This window comes from Sesamum indicum, linkage group LG6, assembly GCF_000512975.1.
Source record: "Sesamum indicum cultivar Zhongzhi No. 13 linkage group LG6, S_indicum_v1.0, whole genome shotgun sequence".
NCBI lineage: Eukaryota > Viridiplantae > Streptophyta > Magnoliopsida > Lamiales > Pedaliaceae > Sesamum > Sesamum indicum.
In genome coordinates, this window is record NC_026150.1 from 4224919 (window position 1) to 4250173 (window position 25255).

Sequence of the window (25255 nt, forward strand, 5' to 3'; positions counted from 1 at the left end):
GGGGGGGGGGGGTTATAATTTTTATTTTAAATTTTTTATAAATTATAATTATATATATTATAAATATATTTTAATAGTTATAAATTATATATATTATAAATAAAAAAATTATATATTAATATATTTAGTTTGACCAGTTGATTATAAAGGGTATTTTAGTCATTGTTTAAAAAGAAATAGGTTCAAGTTGACCAAGGGGCGGTGTGCTTATTTATTCATAACATAGGAATGATTTTTTATATTACAAATTTTATAGGGGAATTTTTTATATTTTGATATATCACAGGAGGGTCAAAATGAATTTAACCCAAAATAAAAGTGTGAAGGAATTCAGTATAATTTCTCCCAAAAAAATCCATAGCCTTGCGGCCCAACCCAGCCCCGCGCGGACCGGGGCATCGGGCTCGGCGCATGTGGCTTTTCTTCCAAAAAGCCACCTACCTACACTTCTCGTTCCAAAGGTAACAAGGTGGCTTAATATGTACAAGTTGAAAGTTGTTTAAGAAAGATATATGAGACAACAAAAAGAGGGCTATTTTAGTTAGTCATTCCCATCCGATATTATGTTTAGCCTGTAACTTATTTTAATTTGTTGGACATTTTCTTTATTTCACCTAGGTATATATACCCGAAAACATAATTTAGTCCCACAAATTTGTTTACTGTGACAGGCACAAGGGTGATAAAGTTGTGGCAACCTTGGGTGAGAATTCAGAGTTTTCTCAAGTTGACATTGGAGATGTCAGATCTTTAAAAGCAGCAATGAAAGGTTTGCCATTTCTTCTGATTACCTTAAAGTTTGAAGTGAATATGTTCTCGAGCTCTTTATGCTCTATGTCCATCAGTTGTTATGGCAAAAGAGCTGGTGTTTGTACTCAATAGGTCGACTGTTGCATGAATCTATCATGAGTTAACAGAAACAATTTGCAGATGTGGACCTTGTTGTTAATGCAGCCGGTCCATTCGACTATATGGAGTGCAATGTGTTGGAAGCTGCAATCCAGTCCAAGGTAAGGACGAGCTCTTGTGCATGGTTGCTGTTTAGCTTCTTAGTTTTTGAGTTATCCATCAGAGCCAATATTTAATGATTTTGGTATTAGTCTTCTATTTGAAAACTTACCATCCTTACATCTATCAGACAGCATATATTGACGTGAGTGACAGTAAAAGATATGCGCAACGTGCAAAAACCTACAAGAACAAGGCAATGGCTGCAGGTGTTCCGGCCATTACAACTTGTGGAATCAACCCCGGAGTTAGCAATTGTAATGTCTCTTCATATAACATGGACAGACTTAAATGAGTGAAAGTTGAGATAAAGATTTGTTATCTGGTTTAGTAGGATACAGTCTCCATTTGAGTTCTATTTGTCTGCATGATCTTTGGTTCTGGCTTCACTTTACAGGTTTTGAAGTTTCTGTTGGTATTGTTCTGTTTTGGTTTAGAAACTCTAACACATTTCTGATGAATTTCGAGGCCAAACTTTCTTAGGACAATGAAGGCATCAACTATGTGTTACTATAATAGTTTCTTTGAATCTTTAATTTACATGTTCTCTTCCTTTCTTCTGACAGTGATGGCAGCCGTGCTCGTCCACAATGCACAAAGTGAAAGCAGAGGTCAACTTGAGAGCCTAAGGTGGTTATTTATCCAAAACTTTACCATGTCAAAAGCGTCAATAGTGGCTATTTCTAATTTATGCATCCAGATTGAGTTGAAGCTCCCAAGAGAGTGCATCATGATTAGGCTTTAACAATATTGGGATGATTCTTCTATTTCTTGCTTTTGTCCTTGAATACAGCCTTTTCTTGATCTTGATTGAAGTCACCTTGTAGCTTAAATCTTCTAAAATCCCAACATATCAACATTTGCGAGTCAGAACACATTATTAAGATAGCCGAGCCCTTGTACATAGAAAAGTCAGAGAAAAATAGTGGAAGATCAAGATACAGGAAAAGAATATGTATATGAAGGGGCAAAGCAACTACTGCAAAAGACAACACCTCATTTTCATTTTCTTCCTTGTCCTATCTTTTGCATTTTCTTACTTGCTGATATCATTCCCTAGATTCAACTATTACACTTGTGGAACTGGCGGCGCTGGCCGGGCCATACTGGCCACAAGCTTTTTCCTTTTGGGAGACGAAGCAGTTACGTACCATAAAGGTCACCTGCTATGACTACAAATAACTGTTAGGAAGAAATGCATACATTGTGCTATTGCCGTTTGTTATGTTGAAAAACAGATCCTTGTTTAATACAAACAAACAGTAATGTTATCGAAACCAGAAGAGAGTCAGGAGAACCGCTTTCATTTTCACTGGCTCATTTTACTTCAATCCACCAACTTCTCCGTCTTCTGTTGTGTTTTTTACTGAAACGTTGGATTCTTTCAGGAGAAAAAGTGAAGTTCAGTCCTTACAGCAGTATGCTTAACGTCGACTTTGGAGAAGGCATTGGCAAGCAAGATGTTTTTCTTTTGTATGTCGTTTTAATGATTCGCTTCAAAAGCAAGTAAATTATAGTAGAAAGTTCAGTGAATGGCGTTTATAGTTTATTTATTCGCACCTCTTTGAACAAAAATATGCCTATTAAAGTATATTTTAGAAAGGCCAAGACAGTCTTAATCAAGTTGGAGTGGTACTGTTTTCTCTAATCCTTACCACTACCTGTTTTTCCAGGTTTTAAAGTATTATGAAGTTAAAGCACTGAACAGAAAGGTGCTTGCTTCAGTTAAAGAAATGTGTTTATATATTCCTTGTTTTCGCTTCCACCACCGCGTGACCAAAGTATTATACGTGCAATCTGGATAAACATTTTCATGATTTCTCCAACCTTCAGTCTTCATTGGATTCATGTCATAGCCATTATATCTCATAGTATCTTCTGATGATAGGAATTTGCCTGAGGTGGAAAGCGCGCATGAGGTTCTACAAGTACCAACTGTCAGTAGTCGGTTTGGAACTGGACCATTCTTCTGGAACTGGACGCTTTCAACTATAACTCGTCTCGTTCCGACTGTATGCCTACTATGACCATGACAATGCTTAAATCTATCAAAAATAACAAGTTGCTGTTCATTTACCTAGTTCTTTCCGATATGCTGATAATGTTTTTTATTTTAATCCCAATTTGAAGAATTTTCTTAGGGACCAAAGAATCGTTCAGATGTTAGTGCAGTTTTCTTATCCACTTATTCGTGCAGTAGATGTGATAACTGGTGAGATCATGTCAATAAAGGTAAGTTGGTAACTTAGTGCATCTCCTGTTGCTAAGAACTTCCACAAAGGACTAGGGAGAGAATTTTCTTCTTTGGGTAACATGTCGATCTGTTTGACAGACGTTTGCCCCTCATTGTCTTCTCAACAGGTTGATTTGGAGTGTTCCGATGGATATAATACAACAGCTATTTTCAGCCACAAAAGACTATCAGAGTAAATTCCCATTTCACATTCTTAGGCTATTCTCTGATGATGAAATCATAAATCACCTTGAACATAATGATTTTATGTGATCCAAAGATGATCGCTGCTATGTCCACAGCTGTTCAAGTTTCTCCTATTAGGATAGAAAAATCGTACACGCACAATAGATGGACAATATCAACTACGCAGAGCTAAGGCACGTACAAAATAGTATAATCTTATAACCTTGCCTCTGAAGATGCATACCAAAAACTTTGTCCTGCTGCAGTAAAGAGTGCGCCAAATTAAAGTTGGTAACATGAAAGTTGAGTCAGATTGCAGCATTGGATTATTGTATATATGCAGTCCAGCATAAAATGTGACTGTCCAAGTCTCGACTAGCTTTCTTGTCTTATTCGGATTCATACACTTAACTTTAGCAATGCGAATTCATTGTTTTAGAGTTGTCGGAGTTGCAACAGCTGCATTTGCACTTGCTGTTCTTGAGGGAAGCACGAAGCCGGGAGTTTGGTACCCGGAAGAGGTATGTGTAGTAATAGCATTAATCCATTTGGTCAAATATATGATTGGTTTCGCCCATTTCCTGATTCCCGCTATCCTTACAGCCGGAAGGAATTCCCATTGAGGCTAGGGAAACTCTTCTCAGACGTGTAGCAGACGGAGCAATCAATTCCGTTATAACCAAGTATGTTACTAGTACTTTATGTTCTTCTCATTGTGTTTATGTATGATTTGAGAACTAAATCAGGTTGTTTCCTCCTACAGGTCATTTTGCAGAAGGAAGTAGACTCAAGTTAGGAATAGATAAGATATGCTGATTCGGAAAATTCAAATTCTTTCATGATCTCATATTCTGCATACTTCCTAATTTTAAAGTACTTCAAATACTTATTTAACATGTAAACTCAGCTGAGTACAAAAAGTATTCAATATAAACAATTAAGTCTTATGCCGGGCCAAAAGTTTTTTTAGTCTCATAATTTTTTTGGTACCACAACTATGACAGACGGTGCTTTTAGTCTCATAAAATTCTAAATTAAGTCTTTTTAGTCCCAAAAACACAATGCACGTTCTTTTTTGAGAATAAAAATACGTGATTATGAGTTTTATGTAACAAAAGTAACACCTGCCATAATTGGGTACCAAAACAGATTCTTCCCTTATTTTATGAGATTGAAAAAATATTTTTCCCTCTTATGCCCTAGCTGCTACTTAAATTACCACTACAAGATTAGATTATGTTTTGGTGAATAGCAATTTACCCCCGGTGAAATATTGCACATGAGCAAATTACTCCCCTATGAAAAAAAAATTGACAATTTACCTCCCTATGAAATATTGCAAAATTGCTTCATTTAAAAAATATAGGAAAATGAATTGTTGTATTTTAAAAAGTACAAAAAGATAAATTTTTAATTTTTTATAGGGTGTAATTTAATATTTTTAATATCACAAGAAATTGCTCGCATTTTTCCCAATTATATTTTGATTTTGCTTGTGTGAATATTTTGCATATTGAATAGCCATGAGTAGAATTGACATTGACATTTTCTTATTTCAAATACTTCTTTAACATGTTACATATATTTGGAATTATAATTTGATATAGTTGATATTAAAACTAAACAATAAAATAGTACACATTTTTTTTTAACTGTGTTATAAAATGTCTTTATTATCTTGATCTATAGATATAACATTAAAAATTAGTGTAATTAATTTTAAACTAGTTATCATTGAATACAATATTTATGCGTGACACAAGAATTTATATATTTGTAGCTTAAAGTGTCAAATAAATATTTCGTTAAAAAATTAAGAAAAAATAAAAAGTTTCATTGAAAACTCAAAGATTCCTTAGATAAATTAAGATTTTTAGTATTGATAAAAAAAAGGATATTATTTTTAATAATACTATGCAATTGAAGAAAAATACTGCTATATTCATCGTGCTCTTTAATTTTCTTTTTAAACTATATAAAAAAAATATTTTATAAATAAATATATTTTCGCTTGATTAAAAGAAAAAAAAAACATGATAAACTTCTAATTTTTTATAACTAGTAAATTATTGTTCCGAATGAAACAATAATTTGTAAATTAATCTAATTGAATGAAATTGAACTGAAATTTCGATAAATAAAAAATTCAGTGCAATATTCTAAAAAAAATAATTATTATTTGATTTCGTAACAACACACATAAGTTGCTAAAGACGCTAGAAAACAAAAAATATGACGACAATTTAAACTTATGTCACAGAAAAAGTAATGTTATTATATTGAATAAAATCGAACATAAACTAACTTATTTTCAATTCGATTCTTATTTAACCCATACATTTGAACTTGTATTGGACCCAACCTATTGTAATCCCTCCAACACAACCCATCCATGTTGTGAATACCATATGATCCACACTGTATGATATTTCCCAACTCCATTTACCTACAAAAAATATCATTTGACAGCATTACAATTGCTTGTTGAATTTACATTCCATTAATATTTTTCACCTTTTAGCCTTTTTTATTCTTTTTGTTGAAAAAATAATTTTTTTGACATGTTGTTGAAAATAAAATTTTATTGATGTAATATAATTTGATTTACATTATTAAAATATTTATGCTGATGCATATTTGAATTAATTTCCCCATAGTGATTACATAAGGACAAATCATTCTACCTATGAACTTTTTTTTCCTTTTATTGATTCTTTTGAAATTTGCTTAATTACAAATACTCCATCATTGTTTGAAAAATTATAAATACCCTTATCAAATTACAAATATTCTGACAAATACCTCTTATAATAGCTCATTATAGGGGTATTTGTTAGGATATTTATAATTTTAAAAGGTATTTGTAATTAAAACAAACCTTAAGAAAGTCGTTGTAATTTATCCATATATACATTGAGACAAAGGTGCTTAATCTTCTAAAATTATGTCTCCAAATTAAGAGATGTGCTGAGGCTTGAAAGCTTGTAATATGGAGATATTGAGGATATATTATCTTGTATTGAGGAAGGAAAGCATGCAATTTGTTTGTGTAAGAGCCTCATACTAGAGATAAAACAACACATAATTTTGACAAGAAAACAAAAGGGAAGCTTTTTTTTGTGGCTTGAGTTCCCATAGCTAGAAGCTGTGGTTCAAATCCCTTTATCACATTATCCTTCATTTTTTGTTTTCCACCTCAATCTTTCTTCAACTCTGTGTTTTTTTTTCTATGGTGTGTGTTGGGCATCAATTTATTTTGCTTTGGTAAGTTTTTCCTATTCAACCTATGCACCCTACATTTTGTTGTATTTGCACATTATGATCTCTTACTTTAAATTACGGTTAATTACAATCAGAACGTCTTTTAAAAATGCAAAGTGTTTGACAAAAGATTTTCGAAATTATACTTGCACCCACTCCGGGAGTTCTCTGTTTACGACTATACTTAAGGGTTTGGATGAAAAATACTGATGCCAACAAAAAAAATCACGTAACCTTTCAATTTTACCCCTCATAAATAATTCGCATAATTTATCGATAAAAATACCTTAACAATCACTTTTATACTTGTAAGGGGCTAAATATAATATAAATAAAGTCAAAAGGGTATAGCTATAATTAATAAGATATTACACCCTCAAGTTATTTCTATTGGATAAAAAGTAGCCGTTGATATGAAAAATTAAGCATATTGTCACTAATTTGTACGAAATACTGAATGAAGCGTAAAGTTAAATTTTCTTTTTTTTTTTTTTTTGGGCTGAGATCGTATTCAAACCCTAACAAAATGGGTACAATTATAAATAGAGAATTTCCGGAAAATTTTTTTTGTAGCTCACGTATGAGAAAAGAAACAGAGAAATAATAGCAAGCCACACTCTTTTGTATATTAAAGTATATACGAATTTTTGCACTTTTGTGAGGCCAAATTGAAATATCATCAGAAAGCAGTGGCACAATTGCAAAAATCTGAAATTTTGACTATGGCTGGCCAAGTTTCTTTGATACTACTCCGTGGTAGTGGTGATGTCACTCACTCTTAGCCGCAAGATTCACATCATCTGCCAAGTGAAGAAGAGCAAAATGGGACCCACAAACTGCTGTGATTGGTCTGTGTAGCTGTTATATAATTTTTACAAGCTCCTCTTTGCTTTGGCATTTCCATCGATTATCAGAAAAAGGAAATTCTAAGGCCATTGGAGAAGTCGCTGTTTCCATAGTTGAGTAGTCAGAGGTATCACCACTCTCACTGCTCTTTCTCAAACTCTTTTTTCTTGATTTCAATCTCTTCTACTGAGCTATATATGTAAGTTATTGACATGCATGCACATATACTAAGTCTTACAACCTTAAAGATGTTGTCTTTTTTACCCAAAATTTTTGAGATTTCAGGGAGAGGAACTCTTTGTTTGTTTGCAGTTTCTTTTTGTAAATTGATGATCAAGAATTGCTCTTGTTTGATGGGTTTTGCTGTATGTGGTGTTGTGTTGTGTGATATGATTCATGAATATGTGGAGTTGGGCTATTCAGAAAATTAGGGAACTTTACACCTTCTGCTTTGCGTTGGAGCAATATCTGATGTGGTTCCATTGATTTAGTGCAAAAATTATGATGCATGGCCTCATCATTGTATGATTCATATGATCAAGGGAACTGTGTGCTTTAGCTTTTTTCTGACTGAAGTATTGCATTAGTTGATCTTTCAAGAATGAAATTGGGCTCCCTGTTGTGTTTCTCAGTTTTCAAACTGAAAATTTGAAGGTTTCTTTTAAGGAAAATATTGATTCAACAACTTGAAAGTTATGTATATGAATAATAGTGATAAATAGATTGGATGGAAAATTTATTTAACTCAGTTTAGTCTTTCTGAAGAAAAATAACCTTTTCGATACAGATGCTCCACTCCATATCGATAAAAAATAAGTTTTTCTATGGTTTCTATTAAGCAAAATTGCAACATTGATCCCATAAGATTGAATCATTTCAGCTTTGGTCCTGCACTTTGTGGAATTTTACTTTTGGAGCTAAGTCCTGTTAAAATTTGCAATGTTAGTAAAAAAGGAAGAAAAAATTTGGTCATTTTTTCTCTCTGCCGGTAGAAACTAACGGCATAACCCATGTTCTGTTCATGTGGCCGTTAGCTGGTGATTTATGGGTGCATATGACCCTCACGTGCATGCAGATGGCTTGTGCCGTTAGTTTGTCGTAGTGGAGTGAAAAATGACTAAATTTGTTATGTATTTTTTAACTAAAGGGGCAAAATTTAAAAGGAGCAGGGGCCAAATATACAATTCAGTAAAGCACAAAACCAAAAGTTGAAATGGTCCATTCTTATGGAACCAATGGTGCAATTCTGCCGTTTCAATTACATGACCTCTATCATCAGTGCATGAAACTGACTGAAGTTTTCCAACTTCAAGTAAATTTTGAAATAGAGCACCTTAGTGGATAAGACTTCAATTTGCTGCACTACAACCATGCCTAGTGTGTGAGTTATACTCGAGGGCCTTCCCCATTTCACCAGTATTGTATGCACAAGGGCCTTGGAGGTAGAAGTCTAGATGGTTCTGATCCCAACTGTTGGTTTCTTCTTAATCTTGCAGCGATCTCACCGTAGAACGCTTCTGTAAGTTTTTGAAGCTACTGTCTGACATTTCCGAGAAAAAAGATGGACTATGTTTACGGACCAGGAAGGAACCACCTCTTTGTTCCGGGACCTGTCAATATCCCGGAACAAGTCATTCGTGCAATGAACAGAAACAACGAGGACTACCGTTCTCCAGCTGTTCCTGCGCTCACAAAAACGCTGCTCGAGGATGTGAAGAAGATTTTTAAGACCGCTTCTGGAACCCCTTTTCTCATCCCAACCACAGGTATTAATCCCAGAATAACTTTAAATATTAATCACTTGTAATTTGCTGAGTTAAGTTTTTGTGTTTGGGCAGGAACTGGGGCATGGGAAAGTGCACTTACCAACACACTATCTCCCGGTGATCGCATTGTCACTTTCCTGATTGGTCAGTTCAGTTTGCTCTGGATTGATCAGCAACAACGCCTGAACTTCAATGTTGATGTTGTTGAAAGTGAATGGGGACAAGGTGCTAATCTTGAAATTTTGGCATCAAAAATAGCGGAAGACAGAGAGCATACTATTAAGGCCATTTGCATTGTACACAACGAGACAGCAACAGGAGTTACCAATAACTTGGCTACTGTAAGAAAAATACTCGGTAAGCATACACAAAGTACTTATGTTGCCCCTTTGCTGATCTATGACATAGTTGAAATTGATGTACCAGAATATAAGTCATGTTTCTGGTTAGGCTTGGAACTAACTTGCTTTTCCTATATTCATGTTCTTGATTAATTCTAAGTCGTGCAAAACCGCTCATTGTATTTGATATCCAAACGCAAAATATTGCTTGTTTTCATGTATGTGATTGAAATGATCAGATACTCATCAACTTTGCATTACTACCAGATCACTATCAGCATCCAGCACTCTTTCTTGTTGACGGAGTTTCCTCCATCTGTGCGCTTGATTTCCGCATGGACGAATGGGGTATAGATGTGGCTCTTACTGGTTCACAGAAAGCTCTTTCTCTTCCAACTGGAATGGGAATCGTGTGTGCAAGCGCCAAGGCTCTTAGGGCCACCAAAACTGCAAAATCAGTCAGAGTTTTCTTTGACTGGAATGATTACTTGAAGTTCTATAAGTTGGGAACTTATTGGCCTTACACCCCTTCCATCCAACTCCTCTATGGGCTAAGAGCTGCTTTGGATCTCATTTTCGAGGAAGGACTCGACAACGTTATTGCAAGACATGCTCGCCTCGGCCAAGCAACACGGTACATCACTTCCTTGTGGTAAAGAAAACCAAAAAAAAAAAAAAATGACTTGTAGATTTGTGTATAAACCTTTGGGGCTTCTGTGTTCTGCTTGAACATGCAGACTTGCAGTACAAGCGTGGGGACTGAAGAACTGCACCCAGAAGGAGGAATGGTATAGCGACACAGTCACGGCCGTGGTGGTTCCATCAAACATCGACAGCTCAGAAATCGTGCGAAGGGCATGGAAACGATACAACTTAAGCTTAGGCCTGGGGCTTAACAAGGTTGCCGGAAAGGTTTTCAGAATCGGCCATCTCGGCCACCTAAATGAGGTATGATTTCTTTCTTTAAACTACATAATTCCAGTAATCTAAAACTAATCATAGGACTGAGCATCCCCCTTGGTGCTAAAAGTTATAATTATTCGTTCCGACTACGATTCCATCATTAAGTCCTCCGATTGCTTTCGGAGACTCAAAGCTCATACCAGACAATACCAAAATCACAAGTGAGAAAATCTTTGATAGCATATGATCAAGTTTAACATTGCTGCAGCTGCAACTACTCGGCTGTCTTGCCGGAGTGGAGATGGTGCTGAAGGACGTCGGTTATCCGGTGAAGCTCGGCAGCGGGGTGGCTGCAGCTTCAGCATACTTACAGAACTCAACTCCATACATTCCTTCCAGGATTTGATTCAACATTTTCAGAGCATGGAATTGTGTTCATTCTCCGGTATCACTATACTGTAAAAATTGCACCATCCTCCTCTCTTCTGGACTTGAGGCTTTGTATTCGGTTAAATGTCGTTTATGTATCCGTTGTATCTAAACAAAGTTTCTTGGTTGAACGACCACTTCATCTAAAAACTATAGCTAATGATGGGAATCATTTAATGTTTTTAACGAAGATCATTTAGTGTATAACATTTTAGGTTAATTACACTTAAATTTCCTCTGAAAATACAAAATTACACTTTTTCTCAAAAAAAACTTTTTAAATTACACTTATATCCTTTTGAGAATTCCCGTCTGCAACTATACTCTTCCGTTAGAGTATGGACCGAAAATATTGGCTTCATCAAAGAAGAAATCTAAACTTTTAATTTGACTCTTTATTCAACATTCCGTATAGATTATTGATTAATCTTTTTATTCATCGACAACTACTTTTTATTCAATTTGGAAATAATACTTTATTACAATTACTGAAGTATATCATTTTGCCTTCATGTCTATTATATTTATCCCCTCATGAGTATAAAACTAATACTAAGGTATTTTTGTCAATAAATTATAAATAATACCAAATGGAGGTAAGCTTGAAAGCTCCCCTTAATTTGTTATTGATGTCAGTATTTTTCATTAATTCCTGAGGAAAGAATCCAATAAAAGTAGACAAAACAACTACATTTATAAGACTCGAGCTCACAACCTCGTAATTATAATTAACTTTAATATTTTTGTTAAACCCCAGACATAAAACTCCAACGAGTGACAATGAAATTGGACCCAAAACTCTTAAATTTAATTTGATTCTAATGATCTCATCAACGGCTGAATGGGTCCTAAGTCCAATATTATAGAGTCAAATTTACGACAACCTCAACTTGGAGCTTTTGGTCAAACGTAGGAGTGAAAAGTAGAATATTCCACTTGGGACTTGCATTAGTTCCGTGTTTGGAGTTCACTTTTTTAGGGACAAACTGCTTTAGACTTGACATAATAAATATAGAGGTCGTCTCAGTTTGTACCCTACAATCTTAGATTACAAATACTATCACTAATTTACTTCTTTTTTAATTAGGTAAAATTACTACCACATTTTTAAGATTTTATACAGTTAGAGATATTTTTTATGAATTAATGATGTTAGTCTTACTCTCTATATATATTATATTTATCCCTTTATAAGTACAATAATATGTACAAAAATGCTGAATGAGGAAAAAATAAAAAATTATATAATAATTTTTTATTAATATCAGCATTTTTCATCTAATTATAATATAAATGGGTTAGACGTAAATAGAGAATTCCTAAAGATGTTAGTATAATTTCAAAAAAAATATATACGTATAATTTTCTACTTTTTAAAAAAATAAGAATAATTAATTCTATATACATGCATATAAACATTCAAACTGGATAACCATTTGATATAGTTATAATAAATTAAACAAAAATAATGGCCCTAAATTTCTTGAAAGTGGATTGATTCCTAAATCTTGCCAAAAACTCATAATCATGATCACCCAATTCTTGATTTAAATTTAATGGGCACATGATTTTGTTGACAGATAGAAGAGAAACTGTCAGAGGATATAGATAAGGTTTCCACGCAACTGCTCGAGAAACAGCTTATCAGCAGACATAAATCCACGAAATCGACCGACCATAATCCAACCAAAAACGTTAATAAACCTCGGAATTCTTCAATGGTTTTTCCCCAGTCAATCTTGCCTGCCGGAAACGTGTGCAGTTCTTGTTTCACCGCGTCACCTCTCCTCTTTCTCTCTCTCTAAAGCACACGGCTTTCTCTCTCTAGAATCATCCCCACCCCTGTTCCTCAACCGCCAATCCCACAGCTAATAGCTTTTCTTCTTCCTTTTCATATAAAAGTGGCCCATCTCCCCCCGCATATTCTTGCTTCATCCCAGACACATCGATCCCATTTGTTTCTATGCCTCAAAGGAAGAGTTTGTGTAATAATATGGATTCGAGGGTCGCTGGTTCCGATGATTTCTTTGATCGTTTACCGGACGAAGTCGTGCTTTCCATCTTCGACCAGTTGCAGGATGCCAAGTCCTTGTGTTTGTCCATGTCTGTCTGCAAGCGTTTTCATTCCATAATTCCTCAGGTTAACCAAGTTTTTCTCCCACTCCCTCAGAAGAAATCAGCGGAGAGAGAATCGGGTCAAGAAACCCGCAGGGGTTTATTCAGGAGTGCTGTGATTCGGGCCCTGAAGAAGCCCTTTTATTTCGTCTCTCAGATGATCAAATCCAAGCCCAAGAACGAGGAGAACGACCTGGAGTTCTACTCTCATTACGTGCCCAATCAAGTCTTGAAGTCTTTTCAGGAAATTCGTGCTTTTCATCTCCGTCTGCCCTGCTATGGAACGCAAAAACAGGGTTTAAAAACCGGGGAGAACAGCATGAACCCCACGAATTTCCTGAGGTGGAAGGCTGAGTTCGGGCGGGAACTGCAGAGCTGTGTGATTCTTGGAGCCAAGTCCTGGAGGGACAAGTCTGAGGGGGAGGAGAATTCAGTTTACCCAGATCAAGAATCGCGGATTATGGCGGACGAAGAGCTGAAGCTGAGAATCGTTTGGACGATCTCATGCCTGATAGCCGCGTCCGCCAGGCATTATCTGATTCAAGAAACGGTGAAGGGGCTGAAAACCATTGATAGCATAGTGGTTTCTGATGAGAGCAATCAGGGGAGGCTTTGTATGAACAAAGGACAGATTGAGGAGGTGAGGAAGATGGAACGGAAGGGAGATGAATTGTTGGAGTATAGGAGTAGAGTTCCGGCTCTGAGGATGAAAATGTGGTACTTGGAGAGGCTGGAGCTGCCGGATTCTGGCAAGGTCATGGAGGGGGGCACCCTGGTCGTCATAAGGCCGGCCGCGGCGTGTGGTGGTGCAGGGGCGGATGAGTTGAGAATGGGCAATTGGGGCGATGGCGGTATGGCGGCGGAAGCGTTTGGTGAGGAAGGAGATGGGAAGATGCTTCGGGAAGCTGTCAGGAAATTGATGGTTGCCAAGAAATGTTACACTTTGGAAATGAATTCGTTTTGAGTTTGAAGAAGTGAAATTCTAATCCAAATTGGCCGGACCTGAATCATTTACACAACACAACACACATTCTCTGTAATGGATTTAATTCATCCAAAGCTGTTTTGGGTAAGAATTTTGAGTTGTACAATGCTACGTTTTGTTCTTTCATTCCAAGGTTAGTGAAAGGAATTGACCATTCGGTCCATTTCACATTCTTGGAATTGCCTGATAAATGGGGTTTCCTGTTGTCCCCCTTTGGTATAACACCTACCTGTACATAATATGTATGCATATCTTATTTGTAAATTTTGTAATCTTTGAAAAGACACGTGTCAATCATACATGTGTCCGTCATACATAATGTATGAATTATTTCATTCAAATTCACAAGGATTGATCATTTTTTAGTTCATTTACATTCTTGAGATTTTATGCCTAACAGTTGGCGAAGTCTGGATATTTGGTGATGGTTTCTAATTCAAATTCAATAGGTTTGTCTAGAATTATTTTCCAGGAAAAGGGGTTTGATTTTTTGACAAATGAAGGCATAATTTGATAGACAGCCATATTGAAAGCGACGCTGCAATAACAGCCTAGTAAGTAGTAATTGTCCAACACTCCTCATCCTCAATGCAACAGCCTTTAGTGCAGTTATTAATGCTGCAATAGTTAGCTGTTTGTACAAACACATCTCAGCTTCCCAAACATGTTCAGCCACGAAGATCTGAAGATGGAAACTATCACGGTTGGAACGCAGACTGTCCTAGATAGAAAGGCGGCAGCATTTACCTGTCTAAAAGATTGAACATATACCCTTCATTTTTGTCCTAGATAGGAAGGCGGAAGATTGAACATATACCCTTCTTTTTAAAAATGCGGAGTATGTAGCAATCATTCATATACTTAATACACATAACATAAAGTGTAGCATGAATTTAACGAGCATTATGAGCATTTCTGTTTGGTATATTGGATAAAAGTAAAATACGTGTCTTAAAGTTGAGATGGATTTCGTGTTGTTTCAAGTATAAACTGGGCAACAGCATTGAAGCATGGGAGACGGCATGAATTACTATGTATATTACCTGCAAATACTGCACAACTCTCAGAGGTGTGGCAAGAACTCAATGCTCCTGCAGCTTCTGCAACAATCACGGTGCCATGTAAATTTCACAGAGAGACAGAGCAGGGAAAACACTGAGCCTTAAGGGTTGGTGGGGGTTTGCAACTTTGCATATAGCATTTTCCATCACAATTTACACCATGACACCAAAGAGAGCCTTCAAGAGAATGAATCTTGCAACTGGAAATAGAAAATAATGTAACGGTAATAATAGCAATGACAATGACAAACAGAAAACTCCAAGAAAAGATAGCCTCATCTCTGTTCATTTCAACATCATAAGAAATCGAGTAGGACAAGGTGAAATGATATATAGCCTACGAATATCGTGGGAAGAATCATTATATTACCAGTTTCTCTTACGAATGATTAACAAGAAATCTAATAGACTGAATAAGAAACTTTCTTCTTGTGGCCACACAATAAACCCCGAAACAGAAAAGAGAATGGAATTTTCATATAACTCGGGCTACAAGATGAAATTTCAGTTCTACATTCATTCAGTACCACCTTGTTTTGATATTCTGCTCCCATCATTGCCATCGTCTCGCCAAATCCAAAATTCTGTGAGTGATCACTGTCAAATTTAAGCTGAGATGCCTGAGGGGCAGATAACTACAGGGCGCATACTGAATTATCACAGACAGCTTTTGACTAATTCCTTTTCTGCTGTTCAGAAACATATCAAGTCAAGTTATTTGTTCAAACGTCTGGAAAGAAGCTGATGAAAACATAGTTGGAAACCGCAAGTTGGTATGTCACAAGATAGTATGCTGTTTGAGCCCTGCTCCAGGCATAACTTCCATACTTATCTCCCGATGGTTCAAAGGAAGTATTTTCTTACCTGAAGGACATCCATTCACGTGTACCATTCTTGCCTTCTTGAGTAAACCTCATTTTCACATGGCTCATTGTGCTCGTCATGCTGCACAAAATCCCCATTCCCATTGCATAGTCGGGTCGCTAATGTAGGGGATAATGGGGTACAATTGCCTGAATGTGATATGAGATTGTGAGCATGAAATCTTATTATATCAGCATAGTTGAATGCAATAGGAGAGTACGAAAACCTCTAAAAGACGAACTTCTATCAAAATCCTTGGTCAAATGCAACAAGATGGTCCCAGAGAGCACTATGACAAAGGCACATAATTCTGATACAATGCTCCCCGCACTTTGGTCGTCCCATTCCTGTAACATGATATTTTAGCATAGAAATAACCATAGGACTAGAATTATTAGTTTTCTACTTAAATAATCCATGATCTTGAAGGGATCTCCAATCAATTTCAAGGTGTGTTTGAGAGATTAATACTTTGACTATGATAATGGAGACAGTGATTCTTGGTTCATGTCAAATCTGAGGTAGATTGCTTGTCATGTAGGATATATTTTAATGTTATCACTTGCCAAAGGTGGGAAAGTTCATCTTTTGCGACCACCTCGTGCTTTCTGAGTCAAATGTCAGAGCATAGATAGATTGGACAAGCAATAAAATAGCATGTCCAATAAGAAGTGCCATGAGAAAACAGATACTACCTTAAACATAATTACGCTGGCAAGTATTGTAAGTGATGTAAACAGGACATAGTATATAGGAGAAACAATGGCAGTGTTGAAGGTGTCAAGTGCCTGTAACAAATGGACATTCAGTTAGACTCAGAAAGCTGATCAGATTTGACACCCGCACCCCACAAAAAATAAAAACCCAAAAAAAGAGAACTATGATAGAAGTTCAACGATATTCTGTTTCAAAATGATATCACCAAGTTGAGCAAGCAGCGAGCATCAATTAATGTAAAACTTCCAGTAGATTCAAGATTTTCAAGTTACTACAAAGAAGAAACTGCCGTGGGCTTTTATTATGACTGTCTCAACTAATATTAAAATCATTTTGCATCTCAAAGATAGAATAAACATTGCCTCCTTGTATGTGGCATGTTAAAGCAAGATCCAGAATCTCATCATATTAGAAAAGATACTAGTCTATCAAGAAAATTCAGTTGAGTGAAAGTGATACTTGCCTTGTTTAGGTAATTCATCTGTGTAATGACACAAGTTGCCACGAAAAACATAAAAAACCAGGTCTCTGGGTAGATTAACTGGTTTTTCCCCTCAATAGTCAATTTCAAAGAAGTTCCAAGGGCTTTAACACTCATGACCTGCAATATGGACATAAAATATTCATATTGATAGGCAATTAGAAAAGACAAGTACAACAAATTCCGAATCAGCAAGTAGTGCTAGATGTGTGGATTAGTCAGTACAACACTATGCATTATATAGTTCCCCTAAAGCACTTAAGTAGATTTTCTATCAATTCACCAGATGGAAGGGGAAAATTGGAACTGCCTCACATAATTCCAAGATACAAGGGCCAAGATTTCTAAAAAGGCAGTTGAGTACAAACTCCAGTAGGACAAAATGAACCAACTGCAAGATAAGACAAGAGCGGTAAGTTTATCTAGCCGAATCCTACAGACTTCACCATGCAAGATTTTGAAACGGAACTCAAATCAAAAGGGCTGCAATTGTTTATGTTCACTTATAGAATAATAAAATCTAGAGAAGCATAAATTGTAGCAAATAAGTGAGTGGTCATTACTAGAGTCATAACTTTTGCCAGCAAAAGTTGAACAATGTTTCAGGAATCTGATTATAATTAAGAATATGAGAGCAGAATTTTTATAAAGTTTGACCTTGAACAAGTTGGATTGCTGGTTTTGGCTGAAAAGGCCAATCAACTGAGATTTGAGTAAGAATGTAATCAACTAATTTGATATTCGAACCTTGAAGCAACAGCGTTCTAAATATAAGTTCAGATATGCACACAAACAAGATATACTACATGAAACAAGAGAAGCATGCAATTTAGAATATTAGCAACTCAGGATTTACCGAGAGAGAACCAATCAGTGAACAAATGCCGGTGAAAACAAGTACGTTGCTGTGTCCACATTGGGGTGCAAAATAGAAAACAAGAATGAATACCAAAACGATGACCGACCCCACATAGACTAGAAAGGCTGAAAACAAACAAAAGGAATTGCATTAGTCACCAGATTTGCAGCTTTAGTTTTCTAAAAGGCGAGGAGATGAGGTGTCTTCTCACCCATCTGTGTTGCCATATTCCATATTTCCTGGACAGAGGATATCGGCTGCTCTTGTGGTGCATGTATAACAATTATGATAGAACCCGTGATGCACATTATACAGCCCAATATTCCCAGTTGATGTAGCCTCTCATTTAAAATAAAGTGAGCCAATACAGCACTGCATCATATCATGTTAGAATATAACACAAGGAAAAACCTAGGTAGACTGCATAACTAGAAGAAAGCCTTCTCGACAACCATGGTCAATATTAAGGACAAGAAACTGAAATAGGTCACCTGACAATGATACTCAATGCACCAAGGGGCGTGACAAGCACTGCAGGAGCAAATGCATATGCCACAAAGTTCGCCACTTCTCCAATGACCACTGCACGATACGAATCAGAATAGAAATATAAACATTTCTTTGCAAATTACACATTCATCTCTTCTTTTTAAAATTTGATATCATGTATAGGCATAGCTGTCACAGGTAATGAATCACACGGTCCCTCTGATTCAAACTATGAACTCTTCTAATAATTCATCAAGCCCGTTTTACGCAAAACTACACAATTCTAGAGTAACTGCAGTGAAATTATTTCCAGAAGATGACTGCTGAAACTATTTATAGTATCATCTCCACCATCATAAAGATGTTAAGTTACAGATACTTGTTAGAAAAATATCTAGCTTCTTCCACTATCTCCCCAATATTCATTGGATCATCCCCTCTACAACTGACAATCTCAAGAGTACATATAAACATAATCTTGGGAACAACAAGAAGGCAGAAAACACTATAAAAAAACAACAAAGAAAAGGGAAAAATTAACTTACTCGTGATCATCCCAAGCCACCACAGAGGCTCCATGAGATACGAATACCCCCCAACACCTAACAAAATCCCAAGAAAACACACCGATCACACACAAAAACAAGAAGCCATATGGAGAAAAAGATCAAAACTTTGAAAAAAATATATGAAGATGCTCACCAGCCCTAACACCGGAGGCCGCAGCAGCTCTTCGAAGGCCTATCTTCTTGATTATGAAGCTTGCACCAATAAACCCACTTGAAAGGAGAGCCAATATGAATCCTTTGAGGTTGTCTTTGGAGATTCCCATAGTTGTGCTCAACAATATCACTTTCAAGAATTTACGTTAATTCTTACTCCTCCTCTTCTTCTTCTTCTTCATGGAAATCCTCCAATGATCAATGAGCCTTTTTGCCTGATCATTCACACCTGCTGCTCAATCATAAGCCCTCATTATTGCTTGGTGTCTTTGTTTTAAAGTATATATTTTATTACATTTTCACTACTACTCCCTCAAAATTTGTTACAAGTATAAATGGGAATCACAAGTTCAGTCCTGTAAGTTTGGTCAGTTGTGCCCATTTAGTCGTTCAACTTTTGGGCCAACAGATTTAGTTCGGTAATTTCAAAGAAGAAACAGATTTAGTCCTATAACTTCACAGAAGCGACAGTTTTAGTCCTGCGATCAAATTTAAAACAATTTTACCCCTATTTAACTTTAAAATGAGCTTTTTAGTCTAATTTCTTTCCTAACTTTCTTGCTCGCGAAGAATGATATCAGAGTCTAGATTTATTGAATAAATATTTGATTATATTATATTTAGATATTTTATCCACTACTGGAGGAGACTTTTGAGATAAATGGAACCGATATTTCAAGTTGCAATAGAAATAGGGAATATTTTCAGATTCTGAAAATACAAGGAAGGGAATTTCTTATGTAAATTCTTGAGAAACAACAGTCCTAAGAGGATTGACTCGGATCTTCACATGAAAGAAGAATTAGAGGAAGCGATGCGGACTTTCCAAGTCAGCCATATACTACCAGGAAATGCGGTTAGGCAATTACACTTCACCGAAGTCCATGGTAGAATTTCAACAAAAAGAAACTAAACAGGTAAATTCCTGCACCTATGCGATTCATAAGACATTTCAAGACACCTCAAAGATCTCATAAGATTTGGGAGAAATTCATAAGATATTTTAAGACTATGCACATAGGTTTAACTTATATACCTATAAAAATAGAAATATTGAGCCAAAAAGTGATCAAGATCCTTAAAATCCTTCCAGATCTAATTAAGAATTTTACGGATCTGAAGACAGAAGTTGCAACCGGAGAAATCAAAGGAAAAATCCTGAAACATCCAAATCCAGACAAAAACGAATCAGGGACGCCCTCGGAATAGTACATCTTCTACACCAGAAGGGAAAGGCTACAGAGATTCCAAAGCCAAATATCATAAAGGATCTGATCATTGCATCCATCAGATTTATATAATAATGGAGGTAATGAGGGCAACTTTATCACATCTATCAGATATTCCTTAACCATTAGACTAAGACAGTGTTGCTATTGGAATGTAATTCTCCCTAATATAAATCATTTATTAAGGTCAATTACATACCACTTGTGTCTTGTGTACATGGCCGTTACCTCACGGGTACTTAATTGACAAATGCAGTTCTGTTGTAATTGAGGATGGGCAATGGCAATGGCCCCATATTACAGATATTCGTTGTCCACAGATCCTCCATACTCTCCCACATATCCATGGGGGCATTAACCATATTTCTTGGCGATCATAGATTGGGCCTTTAACATCGGCTACGCTATTCCAGGTTCTCAGAACTGTGGGTACCAAGGTAGGTTGGTCTTCACTACTCTTGAGCCCCTTCAAGATTCCTTGCCATACGTTTATCCTCTGGCTCACCATCCTTGGAAAGCTTTCTACAGTTGACAAGCCTTGGCTATTTCACTTAGGTACCACTTGTGTCTTGTGTAACGAAGGGGCTACTGAAACACACAATCACCTCTTTGTTCATTGCCCCTACTCAAGACACTACTTGAGGGTGATCTGGCGCATCCTGCGTTTTGACTGGCCCCACCGTGATTGGACTACCGACGTTCTGTGGGCAGCAAAAAGGTGAGAGAGGAAAGCATTGTATCTCGGCTTCTTATCGTGCACTATTGGGCTCTCTTGTATACCACATATGTTCGACGATTTGATGGAGGAATATAGGGGGGGCACCTTCCGTAGGATAACTTATTATTGAAGATGTCCGTCAACGGATACTTATGTTGATTTACCTCCTTCTATTAGTACTTGTGCACTTTTTCGTTTATGGCGGATCCCTTGGCCTGTCGAGGTGACTGCCTAGCCTTTCATATTGTATTGTACCAATGTACTACAATTTATTTAATGAAACTTATATTTACCAAAAAAAAAAGAAGGAATAATTACATTCCCCTCCCTAAGATTTGGTGTAATTACGCGTAGACCCATTGTAATTTGAAAAATTATATCTAGTACCTCTGAGGTTTGCCTCTATTTAATAAATAAGTCCACCTGTTAGTAAAAATTAATCGAATTTACTAATATTAACAAAAAAAATTGAATGAAAATTGATATTTACCCTTGATTGACTTAAAACTGACTTATTGCATGTTAAATAATTTTTTTCGGACTAAACTATCATCATAATAGTGAAGATATACCCTGCACATGTATTAACATGTGAAAATGTATGAGGGTAATTTGATTATAAAAATATTTTTTTGACCTACTATAAATCAGTAATAAGTCGATTGACGGTGAATATAGAATTTTTTTTTTAATTTTTTATAAATTCGATACATTTTGAATAATAAAAAATTTATTTATTGAATGAAAGTATACATCAGGGTGCTTGCTAGACGTAATTTTTTAAATTATAAAAAATCTACATGTAATTCAGTAATTGCAGTGTAATTATCCATTTATATTATAGACGCGAATAGTACATCGGCCAACGCGGATTGTCCAGGGAGAATCGGGTCTGATTTGCGGGTTTTGGAACGGACCCATTTGACAAACCTCCGTAACCCCAAAATGTCTACGAATCATCTCATTCAAAATTCTCTAGACTACTCCAATCACACACAAACTTAACGGAAAAGAAAAGAAGTAGATATATAAGTATTCTACAGAAATTCATAAAGTTTCGGTTTGGTACAAACTAGTTATATAGGAAATGGAAGCGAAAATTGGGAAATTTTTCGACTCGGTGAGCAATTTTTTCACCGGCGGGGATCAGATTCCGTGGTGCGATTTCGACATCGTCGCTGTGAGTGTTTGTTATATTTGTTTTTCTTTGTAGTTTTTCCACCGACTTGAGTGCAGTTAAGGTTTCTGGGAATCGTGGTGATTTTACTAGGGTTTAAGAGGTGAATTGTTGGGAGCAAAATTTTTGTTCTTTCTGCGTTCGTAGTTCTGAGAATAGTCCTTGGAGACGGAAATCCTACTGAAGATATCACAGTGACTGCGTGTGGGGCAAAATTTGATGGGGTTTGATTGAGGGAATGATGAAAGGAGAGGAATACAGCTCGATGTAACTTAGTATATTGGAAATCTGATATTCCGTGTGTCTGCTATACTTATGCGACCTAGTGTTTGCTGTGTTAATTTACCTTGCATTTTGATGTACCAAGACCTGTTCTGGCCTTTTTTGTCCATTGCCTTTAGTTGCTTTTGATTGTTAGTTCTAAGAATCCAATAATTTGCTCATTTGAGGTTGGATTTCAAAGTGCGTTTGGTTCGCTACTAGCTTATTTGCTTTTTGAATAAATTTGTAATTAAATATGACTTGTCATAGACAGTGTTATTCTCCTGAATTGAGCGTAGTTTTTTAGCATACGGGATACTTTCTTGGATAGTCTTTTGTCTATTAGTCTCCCTATAATGGTAGGAAGAAAGCCGGTGATTACATGAATTGATGGACTAGAGGGGAAAGCTCAATGCTTCATAGCAGTGGGATTGATAAGCAGTTTGTGAGTGATATGCCTGCTTTAAAAATTTCACTCTTGGCTTATTGGATTTTTTCTGAGGGTGCATATTTGTTTGGTTCTGTTCATCTGTTCCTGTTTTCTTACAGTAATGTAGAATTATCATTTATGCACCCGGTCACTTGTAAAACATTTACCAATGAAATGTTTGTATATGAACGTTTACAATATCCTGGGCAAATAGAGGCTTCTTATTGATTAGATGGCTGCTTCTACGCATCAGGTTTGGACATTACTTTCTCTGTTTCTCTTGCTCATTGGCTCGTTATATGATGGTGGTGGATTTTGTTCTTTGAAGTAGGAAATGGAGAGTCTCTGCATAACATTTGATTTTCTTGTGTTGCTTATGACTTAGGTGATCGTGTTCAAAACCAAATTACACAAATTTGGATTTTGGTTTGTGGTCAATTGAATTTTTTACTTTCTGCAACTGTCATTTCCTTGCATATATCATCTGATTTTGGAGTATATACTCAGAAAAGAATATTCCTATATATTAAATGCAAGAACTGGCCAACCTGTAATGGTTTGTGATTCTGACTCTGGTTCTGTCTGGAAATGTTTTCATGCATTCAGAAAAGCACTGATGTTCCCTTGCCTTGCAGATCTTAGGGTGTTCCTCTACAAATATTCCTGTTTTGCCATTTCGTTTTGCCCATCTCTGACAATTACACATATACAGGGTTGTGAGCGTGAGGTAGCTGAAGCTGAGAAAGGCTCCTCTGATAAACTAAAAGGTGAATGCATCATGCGCTTGTCTTGGGCCCTTGTTCACTCAAAACGGGCAGAGGATGTTCAACGTGGAATAGCTATGCTTGAAGGTGATCTGGGACCACCACGAACCCCCTCTCCCCGGCCCCCACTCTCTTCTTGCTCTGTCATGTTTGTTGTGTGTCTCAAGGGAATCCTTTTTCTTTTTGAACTCATGGAACTGAAGATATTGCTGTTGGATCCTTCATCAATACCTTTTGCTTATGTTTCTGTTTTTTGGCTTCTCATGGACCACTGTATGTACTCATCTTCCTGGTGTAAAATCAGGTTTCAAAATTTTGATTTTGAAACTTTTCACTTGCAGCTTCATTGTCTGGGTCTAATACCCCCCTGCAGGTCAGGGAAAAGCTTTATCTTCTTGCTGTTGGATACTACAGAAGTGGGAACTACTCTAAGAGCAGGCAGCTTGTCGAGCGGTGTTTAGAGGTTGGTAGTCTTTTACGAAATCAGGCTTGAAATATATTAGGGAGCCTCGGTGTTTATACGTTGGTAGTCTTTTACGAAATCAGGCTTGAAATATATTAGGGAGCCTCTATCTGTTGAAAGCAAATGGTTATCAGTTTGTTCTCAGGTTTTGGTTTTTATTTTCCCTTTTTAGTTTACTTCATAATCCTTCATCTTCCAGTAAACTTCTGTCTTGGCGTATATATTCATTTGAAATTTGGTTTTAAATCGGTGGAGAATATTACAGATTGCACCAGACTGGAGGCAGGCGTTGACCCTCAAGAAAGCACTTGAAGATAAAATCACAAAAGGTAACTTGAACTCAACTTAATGCTTGTATTTGTATAATCTGATGTGTATATATAACTTGCCACGAAATGATCTTTTTTGCCTTTTCTTTTCTTAATTCTATCCAGATGGAGTAATTGGTATTGGCATTGCTGCAACTGCTGTTGGACTTGTGGCTGGGGGTATTGCCGCAGCTCTTTCAGCTCGCAAGAAGTGATAACAATGTACATAATGGAATTACATCCAGAGTTTGATCGCAGACCCTCTGCCTTATGATACTGTCTGATTTTTCCTGTTATGATCTATTGTAAAATTTGAATGTATGGATGTTGTACCTGATGTATAATTAGACAAAATACTGTATTTCCATGCATTACTGCACTAGTTGGGCTTCTTTCTTTGTGGAAATCTCAATTCATACCTTGTTGGAGAATACATGAATGAGAACAAACGATCCTGATTTGTTCATTTCCTCACACGGCTCAACTATACTCCTATATCCAATCTCTGCATCTGTGCCTATGACATGTTTGGCAGCTCTGTCCCAAAGAGGGATTGATAATCCCACAAAACTCCTGTTTGTAGCTCTACCCCAGCTATTTTAGAAAAATACAGGGGATCAAATGAATTAGCCTCCAAAA

At 36.4% G+C, this 25255-nt stretch overlaps 5 protein-coding genes across 15 annotated transcripts in view; 4 read left to right on the forward strand and 1 right to left on the reverse strand.

Annotated features, from left to right (window-relative positions):
- Positions 1 to 4253, forward strand: part of LOC105163699 — a 6779-nt gene extending 2526 nt beyond the window's left edge. The window contains exons 2-13 of the mRNA XM_011082141.2: positions 672 to 769; positions 931 to 1010; positions 1139 to 1265; positions 1575 to 1638; positions 2069 to 2166; positions 2397 to 2481; positions 2897 to 3020; positions 3139 to 3240; positions 3370 to 3434; positions 3867 to 3948; positions 4031 to 4110; positions 4191 to 4253. Of these exons, the coding sequence (XP_011080443.1) occupies positions 672 to 769; positions 931 to 1010; positions 1139 to 1265; positions 1575 to 1638; positions 2069 to 2166; positions 2397 to 2481; positions 2897 to 3020; positions 3139 to 3240; positions 3370 to 3434; positions 3867 to 3948; positions 4031 to 4110; positions 4191 to 4212 (1027 nt within the window). The 3' untranslated portion in view covers positions 4213 to 4253. The remainder of the gene's footprint in view (positions 1 to 671; positions 770 to 930; positions 1011 to 1138; positions 1266 to 1574; positions 1639 to 2068; positions 2167 to 2396; positions 2482 to 2896; positions 3021 to 3138; positions 3241 to 3369; positions 3435 to 3866; positions 3949 to 4030; positions 4111 to 4190) is intronic.
- Positions 7515 to 11133, forward strand: LOC105163654 (serine--glyoxylate aminotransferase-like). The gene is made up of 6 exons (XM_011082085.2): positions 7515 to 7661; positions 9031 to 9300; positions 9373 to 9657; positions 9909 to 10275; positions 10379 to 10589; positions 10813 to 11133. The coding sequence occupies exons 2-6, from the start codon at positions 9096 to 9098 to the stop codon at positions 10948 to 10950; spliced, it is 1206 nt and encodes a 401-aa protein (XP_011080387.1). The 5' UTR covers positions 7515 to 7661; positions 9031 to 9095; the 3' UTR covers positions 10951 to 11133.
- Positions 12657 to 14341, forward strand: LOC105163655 (F-box protein At4g18380). Its single transcript, XM_011082086.2, has one exon. The coding sequence runs from the start codon at positions 12937 to 12939 to the stop codon at positions 14050 to 14052; it is 1116 nt and encodes a 371-aa protein (XP_011080388.1). The 5' UTR covers positions 12657 to 12936; the 3' UTR covers positions 14053 to 14341.
- Positions 14025 to 19594, reverse strand: LOC105163657 (probable magnesium transporter NIPA3). 11 transcript variants are annotated; one of them, XR_002287216.1, is made up of 12 exons: positions 19247 to 19587; positions 19090 to 19146; positions 18547 to 18637; positions 18267 to 18427; positions 18053 to 18180; positions 17480 to 17587; positions 17179 to 17316; positions 16694 to 16786; positions 16225 to 16345; positions 15999 to 16147; positions 15117 to 15334; positions 14025 to 14789 (listed from the first exon to the last, which is right to left on the reverse strand). XR_002287216.1 is itself a non-coding variant. In XM_020694433.1 (11 exons), the coding sequence occupies exons 1-10, from the start codon at positions 19374 to 19376 to the stop codon at positions 16014 to 16016; spliced, it is 1161 nt and encodes a 386-aa protein (XP_020550092.1). In that variant the 5' UTR covers positions 19377 to 19587; the 3' UTR covers positions 14025 to 15334; positions 15999 to 16013. The 11 variants fall into 11 exon arrangements, 9 of the variants coding, with proteins under 9 accessions (XP_020550092.1, XP_011080391.1, XP_020550091.1 ...); XR_002287215.1 differs by having other exon boundaries at positions 14025 to 14824; XM_020694433.1 differs by having other exon boundaries at positions 14025 to 15334.
- LOC105163658 (mitochondrial fission 1 protein A) lies at positions 22132 to 25086 on the forward strand. Its single transcript, XM_011082095.2, has 5 exons — positions 22132 to 22393; positions 23794 to 23932; positions 24187 to 24308; positions 24574 to 24637; positions 24743 to 25086. The coding sequence occupies exons 1-5, from the start codon at positions 22301 to 22303 to the stop codon at positions 24829 to 24831; spliced, it is 507 nt and encodes a 168-aa protein (XP_011080397.1). The 5' UTR covers positions 22132 to 22300; the 3' UTR covers positions 24832 to 25086.

Bases quoted from the DNA above. Each gene is read 5' to 3' on its own strand.
- LOC105163655 (XM_011082086.2), top strand. From the start codon at position 12,937: ATGCCTCAAAGGAAGAGTTTGTGTAATAATATGGATTCGAGGGTCGCT.
- LOC105163657 (XM_020694433.1), bottom strand. From the start codon at position 19,376: ATGGGAATCTCCAAAGACAACCTCAAAGGATTCATATTGGCTCTCCTT. The intron at 19,147-19,246 runs GTGAGCATCTTC...GGATTTTGTTAG, and splicing joins GGCCTCCGGTGTTAGGGCTG to GTGTTGGGGGGTATTCGTAT. The intron at 18,428-18,546 runs GTGACCTATTTC...GATATGATGCAG, and splicing joins GCATTGAGTATCATTGTCAG to TGCTGTATTGGCTCACTTTA.
- LOC105163654 (XM_011082085.2), top strand. From the start codon at position 9,096: ATGGACTATGTTTACGGACCAGGAAGGAACCACCTCTTTGTTCCGGGA. The intron at 9,301-9,372 runs GTATTAATCCCA...GTGTTTGGGCAG, and splicing joins TTTTCTCATCCCAACCACAG to GAACTGGGGCATGGGAAAGT. The intron at 9,658-9,908 runs GTAAGCATACAC...CATTACTACCAG, and splicing joins TACTGTAAGAAAAATACTCG to ATCACTATCAGCATCCAGCA.
- LOC105163658 (XM_011082095.2), top strand. From the start codon at position 22,301: ATGGAAGCGAAAATTGGGAAATTTTTCGACTCGGTGAGCAATTTTTTC. The intron at 22,394-23,793 runs GTGAGTGTTTGT...ACACATATACAG, and splicing joins GCGATTTCGACATCGTCGCT to GGTTGTGAGCGTGAGGTAGC. The intron at 24,638-24,742 runs GTAACTTGAACT...AATTCTATCCAG, and splicing joins TGAAGATAAAATCACAAAAG to ATGGAGTAATTGGTATTGGC.